This window comes from Ustilago hordei (genome assembly GCF_900519145.1).
Source record: "Ustilago hordei strain Uho2 genome assembly, contig: UHO2_contig_05, whole genome shotgun sequence".
NCBI lineage: Eukaryota > Fungi > Basidiomycota > Ustilaginomycetes > Ustilaginales > Ustilaginaceae > Ustilago > Ustilago hordei.
In genome coordinates, this window is record NW_024545279.1 from 566,028 (window position 1) to 582,938 (window position 16,911).

The following is a 16,911-nucleotide window of genomic DNA, read 5'->3' on the forward strand; positions in this document are numbered from 1 at the left end:
CCTGCATTGTCACTTCCTGCATGTTAGTGTGACAATGCTTATGCATCCCACATGTGTCACCACCTATAGGTGTCTTTATCTCATCAATGACTTGCTTATCTTCCATGGGCTCTGTAATGCTCTGCGGACCCTGTGAATCTCGTTGGAGTGCCGACGCGTCTCCCTCAACTCTCACTGACATTGATGTTCTGGCCGACCTGTTCGACAGTGTGGCAGGCGATAACCGGTACTACGCAAATTTGGGTAAAAAGTGAGTTTCGCTGTATATGCACACATGCTCGAGTGCACGAATCTTGATGTTCGCATCTGCTTCTGTGCTTTCTTGGAGCAGATTCCGACGCTTTCTGAGTCCACAGAACAGACAGCCGGCGTTGCCGGTGGTGGAGGCACACAAGCAATACACAAAGATCCTTCAGTCCATGCCAAGTTCGAGGTGAGCGAATGCTGCGATTGCGAAGGTGTGGACAGAAACAGGGGTATCAAGAGTGCATAGAGAGTGAATACAAGAAAAGTGTGGTTGAGGTGATCACCAATTGCGGGTGACGGTGAGGTCGACGAGAAGATTGATAAGAATGTAGATGAGAAGAGCATTTAGCAAAGCGAGGAAGAAGCGAGGCTTTGCTCTTGGCACTCTTCGCTCTGGTTCCATCGAGGCAGGCAAGGGCAAGAGAGGCTCGTTAGCTGTGTGTCCAGTGTGAATGTGAGGATGGTGGAAGTGAGGAGCGGGGACGATCACAATTCGAGCTGTACCATGCGATGTGTAGGGTGAGCAGCCATAGGAAGGGTGAACGGATCGAGGTGGTTGAGCAGAAGGGGCTGCCGAGGAAGACGAGGAAGAAGGTCCGGCGCCAATACCGCCACCAGCACCTTCTCGAATGGCAGTCTCATAGGAAGGGACAGGGTCATCCTTGTATGGTTGCGAAGCGTCGCTTGCTTGGGCTGTATTCGAGGTTGATGGCTTTGCGCCGGTCGAAGAGGGTGGGTTTGGCGCCATTGTGTTCGTTTGTGATCCTTTCCGTCACTGAGGTGTATTGCAAGGTATGTTGATAATAGTAGTGGTGGTGTTCTGGAAAGCTCAAGATTGAATGCTGCTGCGTTATGATGGAATGAATGCAGGGTTCAGGCAGCTTGCAGTCGACGGAGCTGAGTTTCCTAATAGAACTTTCACAAAGTCCAACCTCTTTTTTTTTTTTTTTTTTTTTTCTTTTTTTTCTTCTTCTCAGGTTTGTTAGAGCGACAGAGCCGACAGCATATCAAATTTTCGGACCATCCGACACTCAATCACACCTTCTCGGCACTTGATCGGATTGATGATGGAGCATGATGATACTGATCAGCATTGATTGCAGAGATCGTACATGAAAGTGAGCAAAAGAATAGGGAAAGTTGGCATCGATGGAAAGAAAGAAATGTATGGGAAAAGCGAAGCTCGATTGGCCACTTTGTTAAAGACCAGCAAGCATTATAATCCCCGCTTTGAATTGATCGAGGCACCTCCTCATGGCCAGCATGATCGTTGCCAGATCCAAGCACGCAAACGCCCGGATCGACTAGAATCAATGAGCTTTGGTAATGGAGGTGCGCAAGTTTCTTTTTAGTAGGTTATGGAGAAGAAGAAAGCAAGATCGTTCGTCGAGACATGCTTCTTGTGTTGGCAAATTTGCTCGCTGCTCTCCCAAACAAACCAAAAAGCGAGAGCGACACGTGACCTTTGCAAAGACCCTTTCTTACTCCCACCTTTCAAGTTGAGCTGCGAGGAACCTTGACGCTCGAGCCTCACGCTCCTTCATGCTTCCCTTTCTTCTCGACGCACCTTCAGCTTTTCGCACGCAGACACGCTCGATCACTACTGTCGGTATACTTCCCACCAAGGCCAAGTGACAATGCAGCCGATGAAGCGTTTCGAATCACACTGCTCAATCTAGCTAGTCTTTGGGCTAGTCCTGCCATGCTTCTGGATACGAATCTGACTGTGCGCTCTTCCTACTCGATGTCCTCTCGCCAACACGGGAGGCCAAGATGACCAACATGCCAACCTACGCCGACCTCTACAACGAGAAGCTGCGTGCTTCTGGCCAGTCAGGACCATCGAATCCAGTCCGCCTCACTATCTCGAAAGGCGACTATGTCTTTGATGCAGAGACTGGCCGCTTCCAATACGAGGAGCGATGGGAGGAGGAACACTTGATGGAAGATGAGAATTACCTCGATGCTCCGTCTCCCAAAGGTAACTCCGGCAGCCGCGAACCCTCGCCTCCTCCGATGGCAGCTCTACAGCCCACACTACTCTTCGGACAAGCCGACAACTTGACTCATCGGCCTTCACTATGGGTGTTGGATACCAACACACTCGTCTCGTGCCTCGACCTGCTCAAAGCCCTCTTTGCTGCGCTTCTGACGCGCAATGTAGCATACGCAGCTGCAGTCAAGAGGCCGACTCAGCATTCGGCTGAACCGACACTTCCATCGCCGATCAAACTCGTCATTCCATACGTTGTCGTATGGGAGCTTGATGGGCTCAAGATCACGAGCCGCAAGAACGACTCAGGTAGACCTGTCGCTTCTCAAGCGAGGGAAGCGAATCATTGGCTCTTCTCAGCTCTACAAAAGCAGAAACGGGTTCCTATCGACCAAGCTGGCGCACATCTTGCCGACACTCTTTGGCCTCTCTACGCCCAGCCATCGGCTCACTACAACGGATCGAAGCGCAAGAACGGTGCAAATTCTCGGTTCACTTTCCAAGATTCGCTCTCCTGCGACGACGAGATCATTAAGTTCTGCGTCGACCTGAAGCACAAAACACCCTCAAGCGTCTGTTTCTGCTCGGATGACATCAACGCACGCACCAAGGCAGAGATGGATAACATCGACTCGTTGGGTATGCGAGAGCTAGCTCGCGCTCTGAAGACGAATGTCGGGGCTGCGCAGAGTACGGAAAGCAAGTGGATGCTGGTTGCTGATGCGCTGATCGAGCAGTGGGACTATCAGAACGGCACTGTCCAACAGCATGATCAGCAGCAGCAGCAGCAGCAACAGCAAAATCTGCAACAGCGATTCGACCCGCACTTGGCGCAGCAGCCTACGTGGCCGCTTGCTCTCGCTCCACACGCAAGTCAGTCGCTTGGAGCGACCACATGTACCCATCCCATCGCTCCGCCTCCAGCCCTCATCCCAGCTGCTCACATTGCAACCAATAGCGAGATCCTCGATATGGACATGGACACGGAGGAGAACCAGCCTCCTTCTCGTGCTGTACAGTCAACTCCAACTCCGATAACCCTGACACCTGCCCGCTCTGCTCCTTCTCTCAAGCGCTTGTCCTCTGAAGGCCGCAGCACCAACGATAGCATACATAGCCCGCAGAAAGTGCAGCGATCCAGCAAGACCAAGCCACGGCGCTCCTCAGTCTACAATTCTGTCTCTTCTGCAACCCCATTTGCATCCACAGCTGCCACAGCAGAACAAGAACATACCAACGGCGAAGCACTCAATCCTCAGCTCGACTGGGAGGATTTGATGCAGCAGTTTGGCCGGCCGAACAAAAAGTCTCGCAATACCAGATGGTAGATTCTCTCTCTCGCATCGTCACTCTATAGCATAGCCTTTAGCATTCACATATATACTTCGTCGCAGCATAATCTCATTGTCGCCCTCACTGACCCACAATCAAGCTCAATGTGCTGAGTGAGCCCTGAGCGATGCTGAGCCAGCAGTGAACTGAGGCTAGCATGAGCGTTACCGGTCGCTTGTTCGGTGTACGATTTTCGGAAGTCGGGAATTCCTCACCTTCGGCTTCAGCTCTGTGCACACGACCCCGAATGAACTTGTTCAACCTTCCTATCGCTACCCACCGTCTCGTCACGGAGCATTCTCATATACTTCAGCACTGTCACTTTCCTTTCAGTACCTCCTGCATCGATCCGCCTCTTGCAAGATCGCCTCGCTTGACGCTCGCACGGCATCTGAGCTTGACTTGCGAAAAGCGCACTTTCATCACATCACCAGCATATACCTTCGCCAGCAACGTACACCCCACACTCCAGCACAACCCCCCAGCCAGCCCTCATCGTGCATCCCCACCTCGCCCAAAATGCCGCGGCAACCAACCAAAAGACGCAAAATCGCCCAGGACCTCGATGTGGAAGGCGATGAAGATTGGCAGTCCGACGAACTCTCTTCCCTCCCCGCAACTGATGATGAAGACTCCTCCTCTTCTTCTTCCGGCTCTGACCCCGGTTCCGACTCTGGCTCGAACTCGGACGAAGAAGATGTAATCGACATGCTCAAAAATCCAAAAGGCAAATCTAGAGTGAGCAAGGTCGAAGTAGTCATCCCTCTCACCACTCCTTCCGGCGAAACTCCAGCGAAACGAAAACGTGGTCGACCACCCAAAGAACCCGAGCCTAAAGAACCCAAAAAACGAGGTCGTCCACGCAAGTATGCCCCCGGAGAGAAACGTCCTCGTCGTTCCCGCCGCAAGCTCAACCCTGATGGGAGTTTTAAAAAGCGAGGAAGACCAAAGAAAGTAGTGGATCCAGATGCAGTCATGATGAAAGTGCCAAAACGACGCGGGAGGCCGCCGAAACCCGTGGAAGAAGGTGCGGAGGATTCCAAACGCAAGAGAAGCGGTGATGGGGGAGGAGCGGGGAAGAGGAAGAGGAAGCGCGAGTTTGATTTGTTAGCGGGATTGGATTTGGAGTTTGACGACGAGGATGGAGCGGGTATTGTTCCTGGTGTTGGTGGTGGGGGTGAGGAGGAGGAGGAGGAGTGGGAGGATGAGGTCGATTCGCCAAGGAAACAGGATGATCTGTTGGCGAAGTTGAGGAGAAGGATCTTGTATAGACAGGCAGATGCGGAGTTGCAGGACTTTGTGGATAGTTTGGGGCCGGATGGTGAACCGAGGGCATCTACCTCGAAGGTTGGTGCGAATGGTGCTGCTGCTGCAGAAGCAGAGGAGAATGTGGATGAAGGACCCAGGCCGGGCTTGCCTCTGATGACAAAGTTCACGAACGATGACGGCGTTCCATCATCGGAAAAGCGGAAAGAGCGACAACCATTCGAGCCCACAGCAGACGCACAGAGCAATGGAGCAATGTCAGCACTCGCCGAAGCAGCCGTAACCGCTGCCGAATCTGAAGAACAAGCCAAGTTGGCGGCATCAAAACCAAAGGGTCGACCAGTAGGATCGAAAAACCGTAAACCAGATTGGGAAAACAACCCCCTTCTCCTTGCTTCTCGTGCTTCCAACGGTGTCGATCATGGCTCCTCGCTCTCGCTCTATGGCGCTCCTTCGGCTGCTGCTAGCACCAACACCAGCAGCGGAGGATCCAGCCTAGTCAAACCAACATCATCAGATGCATACTTCCTATTCAACACCTCCAAACGCGCACGTGGGTTAGCAGGAATGTCCATCTCCACCTCCTCCTCTCTCATCTCTTCCAAACTCCCAGCGCTCGACTCTAGGAATCTCGAACGCGTGGTTGCAACCCAAACCTGCGCTGACACTACCCTCTCGGACCTAGCTATGAAGATGTACCGTCGCCTGCTCCCAGTGTATTTGGCGCAGCTGCTGGCGGGGTATGCAATCATCTTCCACGGCGTGGGTAGCAAGACGAAGCTTCTCACAGAGCTGGTTTCGCGTCGAATAGAAGCGGAGGGGGATGCAGTAGGAGTGGTGGCTCAGGGAGCGATGAAAGGATTCAAAGTGGAAGATATGCTGGGGGGAATAGAGCGTGCGGTGGGATTGGGGAATTTGACGATGAGTGCAGCTGCCACTAACGATGAGGAGACAGCTAGAGCGGGGATGGTCGTCTCTACCCTCACTGCAGCTCGAGCGGAAAGGATTGTACGATGGTTCTCAACCTCGCACTCCACAGCAGCGGGACCAACAAAGCTCTTCTTAATACTCGAAACGTTCGATGCGCCTGGCATGCAATCTTTACGATTCAAAAGCGTACTCGAAACCCTAGCGAAAAGCCACAACATCCACATCATGGCCACTACAGAACACGTCAATTCGGGTTTCATCGCTTTTACTACCGGTCAACAGTCTTCTCCCCCCCTCACTCCCACTCCTACTCAACCCCTTGTAGAAGTCGAAGTAGGGAAGGGTAGAGGAAGATTGTGCTGGATCTGGCAAAACATGTCAACCTTCATACCAAGTTTGGATGAGATGCTGATCATGCGTTCCAATCCTGCTTTTGCTTCGTGGATGCCTTCCCTCCCTCTAGCTCTCGATCTCATTGGTTCTGCCGCTTCACTCTCTTCTCGTCCGACCCAACCTTCTGGAAGCACCTTTTCTATTAGTGGGGAAGCAAGTGGAGGGGTGGCGTTCTACAACGGTCTCCAAGTATCCGATTCCTTCCGAACCGTATCGGAGACTTCGGCGATATCAATTCTCAAATCGGTCACTACAAAGGCTAGGGCACTGTTCAACCTTCTTGCCAAACAAACACTTTCCATTGGTGAGGGAGAAGTGGGGAATGGAGTTGGCGGCGTGGCGTATGCAGACTTACTAAATAAGGCGAAGAGGTCATTTTTGGTATCGAACGAGGCAGATTTCAAATCGTTGCTGATCGAGTTCAAAGATCATCATCTATGTCACATCTCCAAGCAAGGGGTGATTGGGATCGGTTTGGCGGATGCGAAGGTTTTGCAGAGCGTGTTGGATCGGTTGAAGTCCATCTAGTTGCAATTGCATCATGTTCTGTCTTCAGGTATGCTGTCTCGAGTGTGATGTTTGCTGAGCGCTGAGATTGCGTGTGAATGAGGGGTATACTTGCTTCAAGCTTGTGCTGCGGAAGGGGGTGTTTGATGTGGAAATGAGGAGATCATTGATCCTTCTTCCCCTCCTTCCCTTTACCTTCTTTTCTCGCTGGAGGAGCAATATCAGAATCATCCTCTAAGAACGCAGCAACGACATACGCCGCTAGCACAAGGTTCGCTACTAACGCTGCTAGTCCTCCTGCATATGTTGCATTCCCTGATCATCCCAGACCGCACCGCCAGAATCATTCAAAAGAAGCCTTGTCAGCATCTCTCCGCTCTCTTACTTTCTCCAGGCCCATTGCGACCAAGGTGGGTTAGACTTACCATCCAAATACCTGTCCTTAGCGAAATAATACGCCGAAATAGGAGCCGCAAAAAGAGCAACACTGAAGAACGCCAGCTTGTAGTAGACTCCTCTTGCCGGGTCCCTTCCTCGAGGGGCGACCCTCGATGGCGTTGGGTCCAGACTCGACATCTTGGGGGCGATTGATGGTTGTGAAGAGGAGAAGGGAGGGTGGTCAAAGCGACAAGCGCGAGAAGAAATGGAGCAAAAGGTTCGGAATTCGGGTTTGTGGAGAGACCCTTTCCCAAGCACGACACTTTTTTCTCCGTCCCCTTACCTTACCTCCTGCTCCTTCTTATCAAAACAGCATCCACGTAGACGACTCAAGCGAAGAGGAGAGGATGCCAGAGAAAATCCTCCTCATAGGTCCCGTTAACGGGCGGCTGACAGAGCTGGTCTCCAAAGTATCAGCTATCCAGTCGAAACACGGTCCTTTCACAGCGCTTTTCATCCTCGGTGACCTATTCCATCCCAACCCCACCGACTCGGTTCTTCAGCAACAAACCAATTTACTCGAGGGCAAGCTAGCGCTCTCTATCGCAACGTACTTCTACCAGGGCACAACACCGCTGCCCTCCCCTGTTGCTGGTATGATTAACGAAGCGGGAAAGCAAAACAACAAAGATGTACCGGAAGGACTAGTGAAGGTGGTTGAGAATTTGTACTATGCAAAGGGGAAAAGCGGAATTTTCACCACTCCGACCGGCTTCAGAGTAGCGTTTGTTGGTGGGAGATGGGATGCGAAAGCGTATGCAGAGGCCTCCGAAGCAGGGGCCCAATTTGACCCGCAGGAATGGTACGAATCCCCCACCCAACGTTCAGAGGATGAGGCACTGCCGTATGTCACACCAGCAACTATACACCGTCTTCTCGCACTTCCTTCTTTCCGTCTCCCCTCCCCTTCCCCCTCCATTACCACCACATCGACTAATGGGGGTAGTGCGAAAGCAGGAACGCTAGCAGCAGCACGCACAGCCGCAGCCCAAGAAACAGCCCGCTCGTCCGCCCAATCGTCCGCCCTCACCCTCCTCACTTCCCGAACACCAATCGATCTTTTACTCACAAGCGTCTGGCCGAGTGGTGTCACCCTATTCTCCACACCTTCACCCCCAAACCCATCCGATCCACTGGGAGGTCTGCCGGATGGAACGGCAAGAATGTGGGGTTCACCAGCCATCGCTAGGCTCGCATTGCACGGTTGTCCGCGGTATCATTTTTCTCTTGCTCCCACACCCGCTGCGGAGGGGGAGGAGGGGGATCTACCGGTAGGGATAAGCGAAGAAACGCTGCAAATGGGGGCTTTCTGGGAAAGACCACCTTACCTCACCGACTTGTCCTCATATCTTCCACAGCCGCTGGATCTGGGAACACCGGCGGGAAGGAGGGAAGCGGAGAAATTGAAGAGTGTAACACGTTTCGTGAGTTTGGCGAAATTTGCCAATGAGAAGAAGAGGAGGTGGTTCCTTGCGCTGAATTTGACCCCGGCGGAAAAGCAGGAGGTGGGGCAAGTGAAGGTGCCGGGGAATGTTACTCAGACGCCGTACTTTGTTCCGAAGCAAGGGGGGCACGGGGTCAAGAGGCAACCCCCACCAGCAGCGGTGGTTGGGGAGGAGGATGGAGGGGTGAACTACAGATTCCAAGAACAAAGAAAACGACAACGTGGGGAGGGGGATTCGGAAGTGCCACCCAAAGGATACGTTTGCAGGATATGTGGTGTTGAAGGGCACTACATTCGAGCTTGCCCTTCAAAAGCTCAACAAAACAATTCGGCTTCTACTGGGACCAACACCACCCCTCTACCCACCAACACCAACCCCGACGGAGACCAGAAGGGTGGATGGACCAAAACCACAATGCCCCTCCCAGCAGGTCTTCCAGCCAAACCCTCCTTCTCCACCCATCCTAATGCTAATCCACGTCGACAACTCATCCCGGTAGGACCCTCCAATTGCTGGTTCTGCCTCTCCAACCCTTCCGTAGCCAAACAACTCATCATTACCATCGGTTCCGAATCCTATCTGGTTTTCCCCAAAGGTCCTTTCTCGCATCCTTCGATCAACAGTATTCCTTTCAACGCGAGTCACCTCCTTGTCGTACCCTTGACGCACACGTCTAACCTTCTCCCACCGAACCATCCCGTCTTGAACAGAGGTGACGACCTGGAGGAAGCACGGGAGAGGGAACGAGTGAGGACCGAAATGGAAGAGACGAAAAAGAGTGTTAGAGCAATCTGGGAAGAAAAAGGCCATGTGATGCTGGAATGGACCCTGGTCAGAGCTCAAACCAGTAGTCGTATGACTCATTTCCAAACCCAACTGCTCGCCCTTCTCTCCGGGGTCGCAGAGAATTCCGATCTGGTGAAGAAGCTAGATGATGGGTTGGAGAAAGCTTGTACCGGGTCAAAGATCCTACGCAACCAGAACGAGATCGAGGGCTATTTCGCAGGGCAGGTTCCCGCTGCAGAAGGAGGTGAGCAAGATGGATATTTCCACCTTGCCCTCCATCAAGGGGAGAGGAAAGAATGGCTTATTCCTTTAACAACGAATACGAGGTTTCCGGTTCAGTTCGTGCGTCATACGCTAGCTGGTATCTTCGAGCTTCCACAGTTGGCGGATTGGAAGACGAGCATCGGTGCACAGGAAGAAAAGGGTGAGGAAGAAGAGGAGGTGGCAGTGGAGAAGAAGAATTCGGCTGGGTTTAGGGGCTTATTGATGTCCAATAGCTCGTAGCATATCTCTCACTCTGACAGCAGGAGCGTGTCTGCGAATGGGCATGATTTGCATGCAACCAGCGTGTGTGTATCTGTGCCGAGACTGGGTGAAGAATCAAAAAGCATCGCGACGCTTCTTCTTCCTCCGTTCGCGATCGGTACCATCCTCACGACGTTCCCTTTGTTGTCGTTTTGCCTCCTTTCTCCTCCTTCTATCCTCTCTACTCTCCCCGGCCCTCGCTCTATCTCGTTCCCTTTCACCCTCCCTCTTCATTCTATTCCCACCCCTGTCCCTCACATCACCCTTTCTATCCATCCGCGCATCCGCACCATCCTCCTCAGTCTCGAACAAAATCCGCCGCAACCTCAACTCAGCCTCTTCCCTCGTCAATTGTACCCCATCCACCCCTCCTACTCCACCTTCATCTTCACCATCGGTAAAGAAAGGAGAGTCCAACTCTACACTCATGCCTAACTTTCTCTTTTGCCCTCTTCCCCCATCTCCTTCCCTCTCTGATCCTCTTTGAGACTGTGAAGCGTGGTTTGGAGCAAGCAGTGAGAGGAATTGCTGGGCGAACATCACACTGGGTGGTGGAGAGGGGGTGAAGATGGGTGCGATTTCTGGCCATGCTTTTGCCCATGCTTTTGGGCCGTGTTTTGGGACTGCCGCCGCCGCCGTCTCCTCATCCTCTTCCTCCTGGGGTTGGGATGGGGAAGAAGGGGCAGGTTCGTTTGTTGCAGTGTGAGATCGGGTGCGGGTGCGGGTGCGGGTGCGGGTGCGGGTGCGACCTCGTTCTTCTTCGTCAGAGGAAACAGTGAAAACAGAGCCTGAGGCTGAGCTCTCTGCATCACTCTTCCCCTCGCCCTCTTCCTCGTTTTCCTCCTCAGATACTATCCCTTCCAATCTCCGCCTAATCTTCGCCAAATCTGCATACTCTTTCAGCGGCCAACTCCCGCCTTCACCCTGATTTTCTTCTAGTGGATCACATCCCCACAACCTCTCTCTCCCCCGCAACCTCTCCTTATCCACCATCCCCTCTCGTTTCCTCACCCCCCAAATCCGTTGCCTCCTCAACAATTCCCCCCGCACGCAACTCTCACTTGCCTGTATCGCAGATTCGAAACAAAGCCTTGCTTTTGCTTTTGTGGTCCTATCCAACTTCCTCAATTCCACCCCTTCTCCCCCTCCCCTCTCTTCTGCATCTCCTCCCGCATTGTTATTGAGTAGGGTTTGTACGCCAACAAAAACATACAGCATCCCCAATCCGCAATGTAGTTCTGGCCTTCCTTTATACGGATGTACATTGACCCTTTGTTCCAACAACTCTATCGCGTCGCTTAGTCTTCCTTTTGCTATATACTCCTCCATCAAGGCGGGGGTGATATGGGTTGATTTGAAGCTGCTGCTCGATTCCAGGTCCATCATCTGTAGAAAGCCTATTTTGCCTGGTGCTTCTGCTTCTGCTTCTTCGACCTCCTCCTGCGAAAGAGCAAGCAGGAGAAGAGCAAGTTGGAAGCCTTCATCAGAAGTCCATTCATGCGCTCCAAGGATGACTTTCAAAAATCTCGCCGCTAACCCCAGTTGTCTGCGCTGGATAGAGAGGTGTAGGAGATCGTAGCATTTGCGTATATGTTTTCGTCGATGGGAGGTGAGGTTGGTGCGAGAGAAGTTCGGGCCTAATGGCGTTCCCCGTGTTGTAAGCAAAGCTATTGAGGCGGAGGTGGGTGATGAAGAGGGTTGGGAAAGGGAGCGATGGGAAGGAAGGATAGGGTAAGAGTTGGTTTTGAGGGCTCGGATTTGATGGTTTTGACGAAAACCTGAGCCGAGGAATGGTGGTGGGACGAAGGCGGTATTTCGTTCCATCTTGCGCTGATACGAGAGTTGGAATTAGAACGTTCTGGGGTGAAGAGAATGTGTGCGTGTAGTTGTGGTGTGGAGCCGTAGGTCGTGATTGAGTGAGATGGTCCTACGTGGCGTGCTGGTGTGAAACTAAAGCAATGGTCTTGCTGGTTGCGAGCGTGTCGGCGTGGAGTGGAGCTAGGCCTATTGCACAGCCGCTCCCATGGATGCTGCGTCTTCTGATTGATGCCGATGGCCAAGCAAGAGGCCAGCTCTCCGTGAAATGGTGATGGTTGGAAGGTAGGACAGCAATTCGAGGTGTTCAGGAAATGTTTTGGCTGGACCCAGAGACTCCACATTACGCAGACCGAGATCCGAGCTCTCGCATTCTTCTCCTCTTCATCGTTCAGCACCTTACTCCCGTTCGACTCACACAGAAGACCTAAGCAAGCACTTCACCAAACCGAATTGTAGCCACACACATGAGACCAGAGATAGCAACAAGCATAGTATTACATCAGATCAAACCAAAAACCAAGAATCGATCCCTAGCGTCTGGAAAGCTAGGCCTCACTAGCAACCGAAATCCGTCTACTTCCTCTTGTACCCCTCTTCGCCCCACCTCCCGCCGACGCCGCTGCACCACTCGTCTTTCCCCTCCCACCTCTCCCCTTCGTCATCTTGGCCACCTTCGCCTGAGCAGCACCTTCAAACGCTTCATCCTGTTCACCCTTCTGCGCAGCCTGAGCCAAAATCTCTTCAAACTCCTTCAGATCTCCTGCACCCTCACCACCCGCTCCACCACTCGCACCACCTGCACCCCGTCCCGCACCACCAGCACTTTGCGTCTTGTTCGCCCTCGCCTTGGTCAAAATCTCTTGGAACCTCTTATACACTTCCGTATGGTATAGCTTATCCTGGTAGAACGGTAATCCTTCAATGAGCTTCTTGATCGATCGTTCGCTCTTGTAGGGCAGCAACGAAAGACATAATGCAATATCTCGCCATTGTCGTTCCGAGTTAGCGAGTCGGAAACGTTGACAGAGCTTCTCGACCACATTCTCTGCCTGTTTCTCTTTGTCGATGAAAGTAAAGATGAACTTCATGGTCCGGGCGAACGTCTCTTCGTCGACTGCGTGCTTGCCGATGGAGAGATGCGAGATGATGTCAGGCAAGTTGTTGTACACGGCATTCTCCTTGGTGGCAAGTTCACTGAAGAAGAGCTTGGCGAGATCCGAAACGCGCGGCTCAGGGTCTTCGAGACATTTGGCCATCTCTCCGAGCTGACCTTTGACCTTGATCATTCCATTGAGGATCAAGTGCGTCAAAACCATGAGCGTGTGCTTCTTGACCGAGAGATCCGAGTCACCAAGACCAGCATAGAGACGATCGGAGTTCTCGTCGACAAGAGAACCGAAGCAAACAGCAATATCACCGAGAGCAATGACCACGTTGCTGCGGATGACAGCATCCTTAGATGTGGTGAGAATGTGAAGCAGCAAAGCCAAGTTGGCCTCGCAGAAGGTCGATGAGACGCACATAAACTTGCAGAGCGTCAAGACAGCAGCCCTTCGCACCAATTCGTTGGGGTACGACTTGGGGCTGCTGCAGATATGGGTGATGATGGGACCAAACATAGCCAAGACGCTGCGACTGCCGTAGAGCAGCTCCTTCTCGCGAACACTGGCAATGACTTCACCAATCTCGTCTTCGGCGTTTCCGGCAACTTGGTCCAGCTCCTCGACTGCAGCAGCGGCAGCAGCAGCACGACTAGCCTTGCCCTCGGAAACAGCTTTTGCCACCGCCTTCTCCTTGTCGGCCTCGGCCTTGCGTCGCTTGTACTCTCGCTCGACCAGCTCGAGATAGACAATGTGCTTGAGAGCAACATGGCCGACGCAGAAGAGGAGTTGAGCAAGCTGGAAAGCATCGCCCATCACTGGTCCGTCTCCACTACTGGAAACAGCCTCCTGTTGTGCATCAGACATCGAAACGTCGCTAGCAGCATCATCGTCGTTGGTGGTGGCACCGTTAAGAGACTGCAGCTGAGACGCAGTCTTGCTGCCAAACACGCGCGAGGTCATACTGCGGATGATGTCGGTGCAAAGGGCATCAGGCTGCTCACCGAGCAAGTAAATCGTGTTGAGCGCATTCTCGGCCAAGCTGAACCACTCGCCGCGGCTAGCACCCGTGAGCACATCGCCGGACATCTGGATGGCGGCACGCAGTCGACTAAACATGGGATGCGTCATCGGGTAGCGAACACTCTCGTCACTGAGAGCGCCTTTAACCTTTTTGACGCTGCCTCCGAGTCGCTGAAGTGCAACACAGGTGTACTTGGCCAACACCACGTCACGTGCACCCAAAGGTCCGAGTCCAACACGTAAGAGAATATCGATCTGTTCCGAGATGATCTCGCGCCTTGCTGTAGCAAGCATACCGAGCACAATGATAGCACCTCGTCGCTGAGCAGCCGAGATGGCACGAGGAGCGGAGTAGACAGCCCAGAGCTTATTGACGACCTCCGGATGGACGAGGTTCTCGATCTGCATGGTCTTGAGCATCTCTTCGAGCGAGGTGAGTTCGGCGAGCGTAGCACCGAAAGTGCGCTCGATCATGTTTTTGGCGATGCGAGCAATGTTGTCCTTGGCGTTGAGATCGGCACGTGCATCAAAGTACAGAGCACGGTAGACTTCGATGAGACGTGATCGCACACCTTTGAGCTGACTGCCGTCTTCCATGACGAGAGTGTTGTCCTTGGTCCAGATGAGGTGGACCATCTTGCGAACACCGGCAGCGGCGCCGGACAGCTTGTACTCGTAAGCGACACGGAAGAACTCCATGCTTTCGAGGACTTCGGCTTTGTTGGTGGAGGCGAGAAGCAAGGTCAAGTTGGGCATGGCGGTTTCGAGCTGAGTGATGAAAGCGATGGCATCAGCATAGTATCGCTTGGTGAGACGCAAACGCATCACCTTTTCAGCATCGACGGGCTCCATTTCAGCCTGAGCAGCAGCGAGAGCTTGCAAGTCGACACCGGATCGACGACCCTCCTTGGCTTTGGGCTTGACGATTTCCTTCTTGACCTTGCTCTTGCGGCTGCGAGCAGGCGGTGCATCCTCATCGTCGTCATCCTCACCCTGCATCACGGTGTCGTCTCCATCCTGCTCGTCGCTTCCTTGGTCGTCCTCATTGTCGTCGTCCATCTCTTCGTCGTGGGCTTCAGATTCGCCATCCTGGTCGACCGAGTGCTCACCAGGCAAGTTGAGTGAGCCTTCAGTCTCCTCAAGCTCTTTCGAGACGATATCGAATCGCTTCTGCCACTCTTGCAGCGACAGCTCACCGCCGTGGAGCATACCGAAAGGATGTGTAAGAATGAGCTTGGTCAGCAATGCGATGGCATTCTTGCGAACACCACTGCTCTTGTCTTGGAGATGGCGAACGACCATGTCGGTGATCTCGGTACGCTGCTTGGGGAATTTGGTGGGGAGATCGAGAAGTCGAGAGCAGACAGTGATGAGCTTGCTTCGAACATATGAGTTGAGATCGAGGAAACGCTCAATGAGAAGATCGAAAAAGGTCTCGATCTGCTTCTTGCGGGCTTCGGCACTGCCGCGGTTCTCGTCCGCCATGGTCTCGTCGCCGTTGCCGCCGTTGTTTCCGTCGGCATTGAGCGAATCATCGGTAAGTGCCAACTCCTTGATGAGCAGACCGAGTGTCTCGATCAAGGCGTTGCGCATGGGGTAGGATTCCGAATCCAGATGCTTCTGCAGAAGGCTGATCTGCTTGAGGACGCTGCGTGGGCTGAGTTCGGCCATACGAACGAGAAAACGACCAAAGGAACGTGGACTCTTTGTATCCATGGCGCCAAAGTTCTTGGCAGCGACTTCGCGAAGGACTTCCTCGCCGAGACGTTCGTAGTCGAACTCGAGACGCATGACGGCTAGCAACTCTGCCATGGGTTCGGCGAGATGCTCGTAGTATTGTAGACTCTGCATGATACTGGTCTGAGCGCTGAAAGCCTGGCCGTGGGCTTTGACAGCTTGGCAGATGACTTTGAAGATACCGAGCTTGATGGCTTGAACCTTGAGGTACGACTCGTTCTCCTGGAGGAGAAGCGCAGGTCGGAGGAGACAGCCGGAAATGAAAGAGTCGCGCGCTGCAGAGACGGTCCACATGCGCTCGCTCCTGACACGAGCGGCCTTGGACATGAGGGTGAGCACGGCAGGGATCGAGTTGGACCAAGCCCATGCATCTGCTTTAGCAGAGCCAGACTTGGCAGCAGCTGACTTTGCTCCTGCACCACGACGAGCTCCTCTTGCGGCTACAATGGCTGCAGCTGAACCTCGGTTATCTGCTCTCGCACCGCTGTATTTCTCTGCTACCGAAACAAGCGACTGAAGGAGGAAGGCGTATCGTTCGAGTGTCTCTGCATGAGAAGAGTAGGCGTTCGGGTCATCACCGTCGAGCTCACGTTGCGCCTCGTCGAGAGCATTGGACATGCCTGAAGCAATCACATCGAGAAGCTTGTTGCAAGCGTTGGGACAGAGGTTGGCAAAGTGTTTGAGATAGGAACGGATGAGGTCGTAGATCTCTGGTGTAGCAACGTTGTCTGGACTGTTTGTGATGGCGTCGATGGCTGTGTCGAGGGTTGAGATCTGCTCGGAGGCGTTCATATCCTCGACAGCGGTTTCTTGTGGGATGATGTAGGGCTCATCTTGCAAGAGAAGGAGCTCGTCGGCGAGGTTGTATCGACCACTTGAGCCTCCACCTGCGTCATTCTGTGATGTCATTGTTTGCAATGTTGTTCTTAGCTAGAGCCCTTGAAGCGGTGTCGCAGCCCGCGCGAGACAAAGGTGGAGTGAAAGTCGGTGGAGCTGTTGGTTGTGGGCGTGGCAAGTACGTGTTCGTGATGATCGTAGTAAAAAAGGTCGTGATACTGTACAATGGCGTTGAGGATGGATGTCGGATGGAAGGATGTCGGATGGATGCCTTTGCCTTGAAATGTCTAAAGCTCAGCCTGCGACCCTTCTGGCCCATTTTCTTTTTGGTCTGGAAATGCGCAGGTGTTGGTCTTTCACTCCGACGCGCCTGAGCCAGGGTTGCGCGTGTTGTTTTTTTTACACCAGTGTTAGACTACGAAAAGCCGCGCTCACAGCACGTGACTCAAATCTGAAATATTCTGAGAATCATCGGGCGATCGAATCAAGCGATTGAATCGGGCGATCCAACCTGCCAACGCATCAAAGGAGTGCT

At 53.1% G+C, this 16,911-nt stretch overlaps 7 protein-coding genes across 7 annotated transcripts; 3 read left to right on the top strand and 4 right to left on the bottom strand.

Moving 5' to 3' along the window:
- Positions 1-526: 526 nt before the first annotated feature.
- Positions 527-994, bottom strand: UHO2_03175 (uncharacterized protein; the record flags this gene model as incomplete). Its single annotated transcript, XM_041558090.1, has 1 exon — positions 527-994. One exon carries the CDS (start codon positions 992-994, stop codon positions 527-529), a length of 468 nt encoding a protein of 155 aa, XP_041414024.1.
- A 1,034-nt stretch (positions 995-2,028) lies between these two features.
- UHO2_03176 (uncharacterized protein) lies at positions 2,029-3,567 on the top strand (the record flags this gene model as incomplete). Its single annotated transcript, XM_041558091.1, has 1 exon — positions 2,029-3,567. One exon carries the CDS (start codon positions 2,029-2,031, stop codon positions 3,565-3,567), a length of 1,539 nt encoding a protein of 512 aa, XP_041414025.1.
- Positions 3,568-4,090: 523 nt separating this feature from the next.
- UHO2_03177 (uncharacterized protein) lies at positions 4,091-6,688 on the top strand (the record flags this gene model as incomplete). The annotated part of the gene is made up of 1 exon (XM_041558092.1): positions 4,091-6,688. The coding sequence occupies one exon, from the start codon at positions 4,091-4,093 to the stop codon at positions 6,686-6,688; it is 2,598 nt and encodes an 865-aa protein (XP_041414026.1).
- Positions 6,689-6,830: 142 nt separating this feature from the next.
- Positions 6,831-7,243, bottom strand: UHO2_03178 (uncharacterized protein; the record flags this gene model as incomplete). The annotated part of the gene is made up of 2 exons (XM_041558093.1): positions 6,831-6,982; positions 7,093-7,243. The coding sequence occupies 2 exons, from the start codon at positions 7,241-7,243 to the stop codon at positions 6,831-6,833; spliced, it is 303 nt and encodes a 100-aa protein (XP_041414027.1).
- Positions 7,244-7,452: 209 nt separating this feature from the next.
- Positions 7,453-9,840, top strand: UHO2_03179 (uncharacterized protein; the record flags this gene model as incomplete). Its single annotated transcript, XM_041558094.1, has 1 exon — positions 7,453-9,840. One exon carries the CDS (start codon positions 7,453-7,455, stop codon positions 9,838-9,840), a length of 2,388 nt encoding a protein of 795 aa, XP_041414028.1.
- Positions 9,841-9,936: 96 nt separating this feature from the next.
- Positions 9,937-11,685, bottom strand: UHO2_03180 (uncharacterized protein; the record flags this gene model as incomplete). The annotated part of the gene is made up of 1 exon (XM_041558095.1): positions 9,937-11,685. One exon carries the CDS (start codon positions 11,683-11,685, stop codon positions 9,937-9,939), a length of 1,749 nt encoding a protein of 582 aa, XP_041414029.1.
- A 539-nt stretch (positions 11,686-12,224) lies between these two features.
- Positions 12,225-16,448, bottom strand: UHO2_03181 (uncharacterized protein; the record flags this gene model as incomplete). Its single annotated transcript, XM_041558096.1, has 1 exon — positions 12,225-16,448. One exon carries the CDS (start codon positions 16,446-16,448, stop codon positions 12,225-12,227), a length of 4,224 nt encoding a protein of 1,407 aa, XP_041414030.1.
- Between the last annotated feature and the right edge of the window lie 463 nt (positions 16,449-16,911).